This window comes from Mya arenaria, chromosome 2 (assembly GCF_026914265.1).
Source record: "Mya arenaria isolate MELC-2E11 chromosome 2, ASM2691426v1".
In the NCBI taxonomy this organism is placed as follows: Eukaryota; Metazoa; Mollusca; class Bivalvia; order Myida; family Myidae; genus Mya; species Mya arenaria.
Window position 1 is genome coordinate 45,670,928 of NC_069123.1, and position 12,821 is coordinate 45,683,748.

General features: G+C 35.9%; 1 protein-coding gene across 2 annotated transcripts; it reads right to left on the reverse strand.

Annotated features, from left to right (window-relative positions):
- Positions 1–3,128: 3,128 nt before the first annotated feature.
- Positions 3,129–11,454, reverse strand: LOC128212239 (putative RNA-binding protein Luc7-like 2). 2 transcript variants are annotated; one of them, XM_052917602.1, is made up of 10 exons: positions 11,285–11,424; positions 8,339–8,399; positions 6,879–6,973; positions 6,436–6,534; positions 6,016–6,126; positions 5,441–5,584; positions 4,981–5,157; positions 4,237–4,406; positions 3,881–3,979; positions 3,129–3,766 (listed from the first exon to the last, which is right to left on the reverse strand). In XM_052917602.1, the coding sequence occupies exons 3-10, from the start codon at positions 6,951–6,953 to the stop codon at positions 3,586–3,588; spliced, it is 1,056 nt and encodes a 351-aa protein (XP_052773562.1). In that variant the 5' UTR covers positions 6,954–6,973; positions 8,339–8,399; positions 11,285–11,424; the 3' UTR covers positions 3,129–3,585. The 2 variants fall into 2 exon arrangements, with proteins under 2 accessions (XP_052773562.1, XP_052773552.1); XM_052917592.1 differs by lacking the exon at positions 8,339–8,399 and having other exon boundaries at positions 11,285–11,454.
- Between the last annotated feature and the right edge of the window lie 1,367 nt (positions 11,455–12,821).

Genomic DNA, 12,821 nt, shown 5'->3' on the forward strand with positions numbered 1-12,821 from the left:
ATGGTACGATGTTATGTTCGAGGCCATGGTTCGAGGTCATAATACGATGTTGTTACGATGTTATGTTCGAGTCCATTGTTCGAGGTCATGTTCGAGGCCATGGTTCGATGTCATGTTTGAGGCCATGGTACGATGTTATGTTCGAGGTTATGGTCGAGGCCATGGAACGATATTTGTCGAGGCCATGGTTCGGGTTATGTTCGAGGCCATGATACGATTTTATGTTCGAGGCCATGGTTCGAGGTCATGTTCGATTCCAAGTTGCGATTTTATGTTCGAGGTCATGGTTCGATTACATGTTTGAGGCCATGGTACGATGCTATGTTTAAGGCAATGGTACGATGTTATGTTCGAGGCCATGGTTCCAGGTCATGTTCGAGGCCATGGTACGAAGTTATGTTCGAGGCCATGGTACGATGTTATGTTCGAGACCATGGTTCTATGTCATGTTCGAGGCCATGGTTCTATGTCATGTTCGAGGCCATGGTACGATATTATGTTCGTGGCCAAGGTTCGAGGTCCTTTTCGACATCATGGTACAATGTCTTTGAAGCTAAGGAGACAAGCCCAATCGAGCAAAGATCCTTTTAGTGGCACATGGTAAAGTCATTAAACGTGAAACACACAACGTTTCAAACAAACAAGGACAGGAAGTAATTTTATTTAAAAAAAGCTGGGTTACCGCCTTTAACTCGAGTGGTCAGCATGAACAGCAGTTATTGGGTTTAAAACATTATCATAATCGCATTTTAGTTCAATTGAAATTCTGACCCCAATTTCTCGAAAATAGTTTAACAAGCTTAAGTATATTATTTTATTTAGTCAAATTAATTGCTCAAACTTGATTCTAATAAAACCTAAGTTTCTTGAATAATCATGAAGATCAGTCTTAGAAAAATCAATAGTATGCCCATAAACCGTCCAAGATTGCACGAAAAATCTTACGGCATGCGTTAAATTATGTTATATGTTGACAATAACAGGGTCATATTTCAAACCTATTGAAGCAATCAAGCTGGTTTATGAACAAGACAATCACGAATTCGCTACCGCATTGCAACACACACAATTTAAATATTAGAGGTGCAACTGTAGGATCAGTTTGAAGTTAGGTTTATGCCCATTCCTGTGCATGGTTACCTGTTTAGGCGTTTACATGTAATACCTATATTTAAAGAAGATACATAGCAAAATTTTGCATCATGATTATTGGGGCAAAATAACATTTTGCATCACATAATTTATTTTTACGTAATACATCACAGGTAAATGATATTATTTTAAATACAACGTAACGGTAGTATAAGTAAATTGCAATAAATTGGAGTTTTTATCAGGAATTTTATCCAAATTTTAGATTATTATGTTGCAATAGACTCTAAAACCGTATCTCAGATGTTCTTTAAAACACTACCTATTCTGGTCTATCAATCGTATCTCAGATGTTCTTTAAAACACTACCTATTCTGGTCTATCAATCGTATCTCAGATGTTCTTTAAAACACTACCTATTCTGGTCTATCAATCGTATCTCAGATGTTCTTTAAAACACTAACTATTCTGGTCTATCAATCATCTTGTTTCGACCATAACTCAGTCATTTTATTCAACACGATAAGTGAGATACGGTTTTGAAGTACAGGTATCAAAGACCTTCCATGTCAAATTTGATTGAATTCGGTCCAAACATAAGGTAATTTAATTGCTTTTAATATTTTTAATAACAAACGTCAACTTCCTAGAAAATGAGCTTTTTGCATATCAATAGCCCATTTTACATTTTAACGCCCATTTCACTCTGGTCCACGCCAAATTTCAAATTTAGTATATATTAGTTGAAAATTGAATGGAATAATTAGTCAGGGCCACGTCATGTCAGGTCCAGTCAATGTCACGTGAAGTCTGCAAATCTATGTAAGGCAAGCTGTGTTCCGGTATTCGTTTCTCGGTGCGGCACAACTGAAATGCTCCTTATTGTAATGCTATGGTTTTGATACCCCAGTACGTATACCTGAAGTGCCACGAGTATTAACTTGCACATCAGATCGCCACACATAGAACATCAACGCTCGTTGTTTCTTTTACACTGAAAAGGGGACATAACTCAACAATTGATAGTCAGAATTAATGACCTTGTTGTGAATCAGCATAATGTCTCTCGCAACATGTGGATCCGGTTTCATTTGAATACCTTGAACAGATTTTGAGTAATGGCCAAGGTTTAACGTTTTGCAAGAAGACGACCATGATACCAAGTCTTCAAAACACAATACGAGCCAACACCGTGATAACTGCTTGTGCAAATGATGTTCATGATCGCAACAATATTCGATTTTACATTTAATATTTGAAAAAGTCCAGATTGAATTTTATTTGGCCTTTTGTTAAAAATTTATATCAAAACTATCCCCGTGTCGGTGAGCATGCAATTCGATATCAAGTAGTTGGGTATTAGTTATACCAATTGACCTTACGATAGGATTTGATTGACAGGTCCGATCAGTCCTGAGAGTTCGCTCCCTTGATTTCAGGGGGCGTGGCTTCGTTGCCGCTGTCGTAAGGCCAAAAAGCCTCTTATTTGTAATAACCAACAACCTGATAATGCACCAGTCAGTTGTAACCACGCCCCCCCCCCAGGTCCGGTGGTATACCGGGGAAATGGGCCGTGTTTTTACCTTCCAGGTGGCCCCGCAGTGCCGGGTGATTGCGGTGGTTTTGTGTTCGCAAAAATATAGCGGGGATTAGGCCTAAGCTAAGGTCCCATGGGTGCGGGGCATGTTCGTCCCCACAGGGCGGGGATTTTACCCGAGGTTACAACTCACTGGTGCATAACAATGACTTTTGTTGCAACGTGTTTTCACATCCCCGTGAACAATAAACGTATTTATTAAAATGTTGGCTACCTCGTTATGAATAATTATAATTTGTTTACATGCAACTTGAAACTTCTGCTTCATGCCAGCCTCCAAAAGCATCAACCACTTGGTTCTGGTATACCAGATAGTACGAGAGGTTATAGGTTCAAATATCCAAATAAGGTACTTTTTATTTGTCTATGCTATTGCATACGTTGGCTTTAAGAAGCATCAGTGATTTTAACAGGAAGCACAAAACGAAAGCGGTACATGTTATGTCCAAATGTTTATTTTCAAAACTCAGAAAACCATTATGGTGCTAGCACAATGATGTCCTAGGTTACAGCACTGTTAAAACACTGTAGATAAAACCTGACTTTACAGTTCCACTAAAAGAAATGAGTGAAATAAATATTTACATGTCCTTAAAATGAATCCAATGATAAGCCATATCTGAAAACAATGAATACTAAAAACTCATGTCATACCGCAAGCATTCCAGAGGGGCAGGTTTTGAACAAAACAGAGACACAAGTTAATATAAAGTTGAGTCAAATGTGAATTATTTACAACAAAATGTAAGATAAACACCCGTGGAATTCAAATTTAGTCAAGACATGAATATTATTAACACTAGTTTATACATACAAGTTTTGTTACTGATTTATTTACAAGAAACTATACAATACAAATCTAGTCATGTATTCATGTCAATATACACCCTGTCCATTCACATGTCCTCAATAGCAGGGTAGCCCGGGCTCGACTTGTCCGACCCGTTCTCCACACCTTCTGCCTTCTCTTTCTTGGATCTAGAGGATGACCGAGATCGCCTGCGAGACTTCTTGTGACGGGAATGACTCCTTGACCTGGATCTGCGCTTACGTGACCTAGACCTTGAACGGGAACGTCTGCAAACAGATCAGAGAGGAATACCTCATCTTCGTGTCGAAAGAATGAATCATCTGTATCAAAGCAATGAACTTAAAATGAAAACAAAAAGATGTGCTTGTAAGTGAAGCTACCTTGATCTTTTAGTTGACCTTGATCTTGACTTCCTGGAGCGTGACCTGGACCTCCTACGTGACTTCTTCCTTGAGTGGCGAGACCTAGACCCTGATCTCCTGTAATACATACAACCATGGTAATACACAGCAAGTGTGGTATATGACTAGAATGTTTTAGAGCATCATGTTTCCTTAACAAAATCTTAAACCAAGTGTTCAGGTTAAAAGGGATTATACCCTATTGTAATTTAACTGCTGTTGTTTATACCTATATTGGATAAACAGATGAGCAATCAGCCTTTCATGTGCATAATTCTTGGAGTGCGAGTAAGATCATGTCATGCTGTAATCTGTACTATTCCTACTAGCCGTACCTTTCCCTGGACCGTGAGCGTCTCTTGCGTGACCGGCTCCCACTGCGAGACCGTCTTCTACTGCGACTCCTGCTGCGTTCCTTATCCTCCTTCCCACGATCGTCGTCCCTTCGCTGTCGTAGCTTCTCCCTCTCTTCCCCTCTCTGACGGATGCGGTCTGCATGGGTTGCCTACAGGAATAGACACTTGCATCATGTTTATAAACTCTATACACAGTTTCTCAACTTTAAATTGTTACACCTAGTTAAAGTTTTAATTTATTTCTTAATTTTGTACAGTTTTGAATACAAAGTAGAAGAAAAGTCTTGCAAAGAAGAGATATCAATTTCTTTTTGTGAAGTTTTCTCAGATTTTATGACCATACACACAAATAAAATGTTACATGCAAAAACATGGTATGGTTTGAAGTTTAAACGTGTACGCCTTTAAATACCTAATATAACATGTGTATAGAACAGGATTGCAATGATATATCAATGCATAGTTCTCAATAGGTTTGGGTTAAACCTCAAACAGTTAACAACCACTATTTCTACTTAAAATTAACTTTATTTCTGATTTTTTAAAGGCTAATTACCATTTTAACCATAAATTTTTATTAACAAACAATAAATATTAATACCTTGTTCATTTAAGACATTCATTTTGAAATTTTCCCACAGTTTGATGTAAACCTTTATATTAAAATGAAGTTCCCCTATGTTTAACACCTCATTTATGGCCCTACTATGTAAAGAATCTTACCTTAAGTTCTGCTAGTTTGTCCCTGATGGTGATAAAGCCAAGGTGAAGTTTCCCTCCAAAATGGTCCGCCAATCTTCTGTCATTGTCATGGATACCCAGGTACGCAGAGCAAATCTCACATACACGCAACTTCTGCTGCTGGTAGCTAGAAGCCGGCATTGAGTTCTTGTAATCATGCTGTAAAATATTTTTGTTTCGCTAAATACAAGACCAATGTCATCATTATTTATTGTTTAATTCAATGAAGACATTAAATAATATTTAAATACATGTACTTCACTTACAAAATACCATTTGAACAAGCTTCAAGAAATTACTATACTAAGGTAAGTGATTTATGGGAGCAAGAATCACACATTAAAATCATATTTAAAGCAAAAAGTAACAAAGCTTGGAAAACGGATTCAGTCAACACCTTCGAGGGCATACTTCAAACACATGATAAATATGTGACACTTACCTCTGAGAGAGCCTTTTTCTTCTTGAGTTCCTCAACCTCATTCATGAGTTTCATGGATTCCTCAACGTTTCCCTCCGCTCCGAGGGCCTCTGCCCTGGCCAGCTTGGTCCCAATATCCTCTCCCAGCCCATGAATTGACTCAGCCTGGTAACGTAACATCATCACAAATTATTTTTGCCTTACACAACATTACAGTATGCAGCGCAAAAAAATATGCCACAGAATTTAAAGGGAAGGTTACAAGGTATGACACATGTTGTATGAGGCATCTGCCAGTTAATAGACATTTTGGTCTTCATACTATGATTTTTGTGTACCAGTACGGCATGCTTAAGGAAGGTTCATAAGTTACATTTTCCACTGCTAGCTACTGAGGTTGTTTGAGATATACTGTCAACACTTCGCTGTTTCATATTTCAGGAAAGTTATATTTTTCCCAATTGTTAAAATGTAAACTGCAATATGTGACTGCCTTAAACCATTTGGATAGCATCATTTAGGTAACAGGTGAATTGTATCCATGGGGAAAATGTTTTCATCAGAAAGTGGTCCATTATTGAAACATGTGCCCATACCTTGGAGTTAGCCTCCTCACTGAGCTCCTCCTGTGTCTCTTTGAGGCGCCGTTTGTACAGCTCCGTCTTGCGGTCACACTCGTTGATGAAGCTCTGCAGATGCTCCATGGCCTGAAGCAACACACAAACAATAGTGCTGACAATTACAGATTTGAACTCGCAATAACATGAGCCAGCTGGTTCCAACAGATATTAACAACAAATCCTATACAATTAGACTTGAAATGTTCAAATGTTTGGCAAGGTGTTACCTGTCATTGTTTTTTTATAAGATTATAGTACATAATTTGATAGGAACAAAAATTCAACTTACAACTATAAAAACTAAGCTGATACATGATCAGAATCTAAGTCTTCATGAACATATGTTATATATATATTCACCACACACCCTACAGATCAATTTTAAAAGCTCCTTACGTCAATGTCGTAGAAGTAGTCCTTTTTCTTTGATGCGGTCTCAAAGTCTGCTCTCAATGCTACATCATGATACTTCGGGCAGTCTCCCAGGTCCATCCTCTACAAATGATGAAGGAATAAGGTACAAGGTTTATCAAAGAATATCTTTTAATTCATGAATGCGAGTAGCACAGCAGAACAATGACACACAGCAACAGAGTGATGCTGAGGTAGTGTGTATTTTTATTTTACCATTAAAATGCAACAACAATGGCATTCATTATCAAGATACAAAATATATCAGACAAATCTTGAAGCCAGTATATGTACTAGAGACTAAGCATTCATGAGGCCTTTCTGGATCAGAGACCCGCCCTTCTGGACTACATGCAGATACCTACCTTTTTGAACTAAAGACCTATCTATTTGGACTAGAGATCTATCTATCTGGACTGGAGACCTACCGTGCTTGACAAAATGTCATGTGGACAGCAGCTCAGCAGAAAACTCTTACATACTCTTGGGTCATCAAACTTCATCTGGCACCGAGACGCATCACCTTAAAATATTCAATGACCAACTTGTACAATAAAATGTCCATAACAGATCCAAGGAGTGTTTTTCCTGACAGGTTGTACATTGTAAACTTATAACCATAATTTACCGTAACATGTATGAAGGTTTATTTTTTCACAAAAAGAAATTCATAAAAACATTTGTAGAAGGCAAATATCTTCACTTTTTGTTAAAGGAATGTTAAGAATGTGGTTATACTAGACCATTTCTTGATTATTCTATGACTTTCTTGCTACATGTACCTAACAATGAATGTGTAAGAAGAAATATATTATCCAGTAGGCAATTGATCCAGACTTTTCTTGCCTCTACAAATGTGTATATAAATGGCACAAAATATAGGTCAGGACTCCAAAAAATGCTGTAATTTTGTATAAAACAACATGTACACAACTTGCATCACTATATGTCTGTACATACCACCTGCAACAACCTGAAACACAATATCTAAACAGCAATATTAACTCTCAGCATCATTATACGTACACATTCCAGCTGACACACCGCATTCACATCCTTAGAACTGGAACAAAAGGTTTTGCTGTGCTCAATGGACAATACTTTTAAATGTATCTATACGTACACTAGCAGGTGGCCTTCATACTTCTCGAGAATTGGATGAGAAAACCCCGAAACATTTTAGGAATTTGAACTCGTTTATATTTTAATCTAAAATTATTCACTATTTACTGTTTCTTAAAAGAAAGATTGTGTCTATGTAGCAAGTCGTCTTATACGTACACATATTGCCCTTCTGTCATGCGAGCTAACATCAATTTCCCTAATTATACAAGTACGTACCAAAACTGCGATTCCCCCTTCATCCAGATATTTCTTCTGACTGATTCCCATTTATATACATGTACATTCAGTGCTTATTTCATTTTATACTAGTCCCATTAAACTTAAAATCTAAGAGAGAAAGATAAATGCAATAAATCTATCTATAGAGCAATCATACACACTGTGATCAGAGCTCCTTGTCTTTATGACTTTTTCAAACAAATGCTCCTGAAAATAGAGTCCCCAGTACAAACAGAATCAATAGGGGGAGAGTGTGCTAGTTCAAATAATCATCATTACCGTTTATTCATTATGTTATCTGTAGAAAACATGTGTCGATGGAATATAAGTTAAAGAGGACAGTGAGCACAAACTAAGTTACATGTATAATTTGTGCACAGGAAATCAACTGTTTGGACCATATTTAACTTTGTTATTCTTTTTAGTTTTATTTTCAATGACGAACAGCCAAATCAAAGATGTGAGAACAAGGATTTCCTGTGCATAATCTAAAATGATTCATAAATAAATTTATCCTGCAAAACATTTATTATTTTTGACTCACAGCTCCAACTGACGCCAACTGCCTTTCATTATATCTCGAAAACGCTGCATAGGACAAGGCCCTTGAAAAGTAAATCACAGAAAAATGTCATTCTTTGATTACTCCGTAGATATTTTATGGATGGAGGAAAAAAATTATTACCATTAAACTGATTCTCAACACCAATATCGGAGAGATGGTCATCACTACAATTGACTAATGTGAAACACCCATACTTTTATGGAAAGGTTTTTATATAGATATAGAATTAAATGTCTGTCAACATAAAGACCTGAGTGTTCAATGCCAACTAAAATTCAAAAACGGTAAAGATGAAACCAAAAACATTGAAATTAATTTTTGATCATCTCCAGCTTTCATGAAATATCTTTAAAGAATGTTTACTCCTTGACCAGAAAATATAAAGGCAGAAATTCCAACTTAGATTATTAGGCTTATCTTTTTATTTGATCATTTTATTTATTTAAACTGGAACCAAATAAAATGGCTATTTACATGTTGTAAAATTAAAGAAGAAAAACAAATGTTGAATTGAATAGTATGTTGAAGTGTAGTTCTTAATCTCTCGTTCAAACTCCCATGTTCTACATAACTGCATTTATTAAATTACCAGGGTTCCTATTTGGACTCACTTGCAAAATAGGCAATTTCAAGATTGGAATTGAATCTCATTATATCTAAAATAACACACTTTTGTTATCCACCTGGGCTACTCAACTTTCAGATACATTAATGAGATTTAATAAGTTGCACGCACACTGGTAAAGGACATGATGAAACAGTTCCATTTGTTGTTGACATTAGTATGAACTGTAAATTAAACATGCATGAAAACCCCAGAACATGTGTGAAATTGCACTTTCCCAAGATCAATCATTACATTTCAAAACAATTATTCATACATTTACATTGATGTATTTTGTGTTGACTGCATCCAGATTTGCAATCAGAATCATGAGAGTATAACATGCCTGTTCTCTTCTAAAATGCCAGACTAAGGAACATGTGTGAGTATTAGAATGAATTATGTCAAACTGAATTACTTTTGTGGACATAAAAGCAAACTAATAGACTTTTATTTCCTGATTATGACAGGGCTTGAATTTAACTTTTTTTGATACTCGCAAATTTTTGCGAGTGCTTAAATTTTCAACTTGCAAAACCAGACATTCACTCGCATTTTTTAAGGCAAACCTTTGTGTTAGCTAGGAAATGGTATATATTGTATGAAAAACAATGGTTTAAGGTATAGTGTAATTGTTTTAATGAATGATCATGTAATTTTGGCTTCTTTTTTGGAACTTATTGATCATTGCCATCAGCGGTCAGCGATTTTAAAATCAACACGCGTAAAAGAACTTATCTTTTTGCTTGTCATCATTATACAGACTGTGTCTCGATACCATTATCGCCAAAAACAGCTGCCAAAAGTTTAAAAGAAAGACCAGTCTACAAAAATACATAGTAACAAGTACCTGCCACATATTAACGAGTACCTGCCTGTGCGCATAACGTTAATCTACGTCATCAGTTCCTGTGTGATTATCAGAAAACGGAAGTAGGCATTTCTAAAATTAGTTTTATATCTTTTGTGCAGGAATTGATCACCGATTATGTTCATATCTATTTCAAGGATTGCATATTTTCTGCAAATTTTGAACTCGCAAATTTTAGCGAGTGTCTTTAAATTCAACTCGCATTTTCCCATTTGAGAGCAAGCTTAGTTACTGTCAACATTCATATGCAACTGTCGTTTCTAGTTAAATTCTATACCTATGAACACCCAGTTCTTAATGTTTTAAGACATATGAATCTCATTAATTACTTCCAGCTGACTAAAACTTCCAGCTGACTATAAAGGTTTCATAACAAGAGACAATTGCTCTTTAAATAATTGGCATTCTATGTGGAGGGAATTGGCCAAGTACAATATAATTAAATTGAAAGAATTATAAATTTAAGATAAGTTGAAAGAATTATAAATTTAAGTTAAGTCAAACATAAAATTTAAATCTTTTTTAATTTTAAAATGAGGTTGAAAAAAGATAAATCTATGCTCCCTAAAGCATAATCCTTTTCAGCCAGAAATAACCGCAGTGATATAACAAGGCCAACCTTCAAAAATTACACCAATCCAAATTAGACATCAAGTTTGATGGCAAGTGGTTTTACAAAGTCAAACTTAGAGCAGCCACTGGAAATAGATTTTGCCAATTCAAGGGTCATAACTCTGGAGTTACTTCAGGCATCATAACTGGTTATTAAAAATGAACAAAACAATCCCCATATACATTCTGATTCGAAATATGCATATTGCACAAGACTGACTAAAGGTAATTTTTATAGTTAAAGGGCCATAACTCTCCAGCAACTAAAGGAATATGAATGTTTATCAAACTTGTCCATACCCATTCTGTCCAAAAAAAATTATCACGTTATTGTAGACAAGACAAATTTGTGGTAATTTCTTATATTAAAGGGTGTTAACTTTCTTGTGATTTCAGTGATATGGCTGGTACTCAAAATTGTCTGAGACATTATGCCAATTAACATTCTGAATAAATTTGGTGACGATTGGACAAAGGCTCCTCAAGTTATTGAGCAAATAAGACCAATTTTAGGTAGTTTCTACAGTTAAAGGGAATTACTCTTGAGTGACTTGACAATATCAAGGTTATCAAGCTTGTCAGAGATGTTATTCCAAGACAAATTCTGTGATGATTGGACAAAAGCTTCCAAGTCGTTGAGCGGACACATACTGGATGCCACCAGCCCACCACAGGGTAAACTTTAAAATGTTTCGTTTATTATAAAACCACCGTATCAAAAATAAAGAACAATGACGTATATTTTGTATAAGCAAAACCTGCTAATGCGAATTCATGTCTGGTACGAAATATATTTAGTACGAATGCGGCAAAATCATAAGGCGGTAATATATCTTACCATCTCGACTAGTTCCCATCAACTCGTCGAGCATAGCTCGAACCTGGTCATGGGCCGACATTTCGCGTAACGCTTCAATCAAACTTTGCCCAGCAAAGCTTTGATTTGGAGTATTTACTCGACAGAAAACCAAATCTACGTCGTTCAAGATGGCCGTCCAGAGATAGAGACAAAACGTCTACTGGCCTTATCAGTGAGGAATTTAGACTGGTACCCTAATTCCCTTTTCCAAGTTATTAGATATTTTTGTAGGACAAGTAAATTAGGGTACTTATCTATGAGGAACGATGCCCTTATAAAAGGTAGCATTCAAAATTATTGTATAAATACTCACATTTCGTTTTGTAAAACGAATAGAATAAAGATGATTTATACTCCCACTCAGGCAAGGCAAATCCTCGAGCTTCGCATTATCTTCAGTATAGTCTGAAATTGACATCTACAGCCAAAAACAAGAACTGATATCTTCATTGATCGAAAGCACCAAGGTCGATCAATCAGCCTCCGAGGTTGCAAAAATATATGGTTAATGGGCATAATTTCAGCTTGATAATTTCTTATAATGTATATCACTTCCTGGATTCAAAACAAAACTTAAAATGAATTTTCCATTCCTTTTTTTTAATTTGAACTTGAATTACCCTACGTACATCATTTAAAAAAATTGATACACATTATTGACCACTTTAAGGACCCCGTTGGAAATAAGTGCTTGTACTTTCACGGGTTATCATTGACCGCAAGGTCTAAAGAAATACATGCATACATACATACACTTTGTCAACAAATATAATCAAACTGTACTGAAATAGCCACACCCAGTGGCGGTTCTACCGAGGGGCACAGAGGGCCCGTCCACTCCTAGCGGGCCGGCAAGTAATGTTTTTTGGGCACATCTTTATTGATTTAACTGTACAAATAAGTTGTTTTGTCACAATTAAAATTTTATATAAGCATTTGAGCAAATAAACAATTGAACCTGATTATCGAGTATAATAATTATATAGTATACGACACGAAAAAGTCTCTTGAAAATGACATCGGGGTCCGAACATTCGATAATGAAATATCGGGGCCGCAATTTACACAGACAGCTGATCAAAAGTAGACAAATATGGCTGTAGTTATGCATGTAAGTTTACTGTTTTCAGAATATATCATATACCAGAAATATAAGGTGTTTTAAACTATTAGTTAGCATGTGCACATTATATGTTCGTCATTGCTTTTAATAATGTCATTGTGTGTCAACAAGATATGTGTGTGCATGACGTGCATTTAACAAAAGTTTAAATTTAAAACGTTGCCGCCTTAAAACTTTCCATTTCGGCCTTTATTATCGTCTAGTTTTCGGAATTATTCTAGAGCCTTTGTAATAATACATAATAATTTATTTGAAACCTTTTTTGAATTTGTTGTCAAATTGTTTTTACTTCAGTTAACTTAAATGACAATGACATCCAATGTACCTACAGTATCGTTGAGTGCAATCAATATACTGTAGGTTTATATAGCATTTATTCTACGAATATATTTG

Excerpts from the sequence above, each read along its gene's own strand:
- LOC128212239 (XM_052917592.1), bottom strand. The coding sequence starts at position 11,345 with ATGTCGGCCCATGACCAGGTTCGAGCTATGCTCGACGAGTTGATGGGA. Across the intron at positions 5,585-6,015 it reads GTGAGGAGGCTAACTCCAAG|GCTGAGTCAATTCATGGGCT; the intron begins GTATGGGCACAT and ends TTACGTTACCAG. Across the intron at positions 3,980-4,236 it reads CGCTCACGGTCCAGGGAAAG|GAGATCAGGGTCTAGGTCTC; the intron begins GTACGGCTAGTA and ends TATGTATTACAG.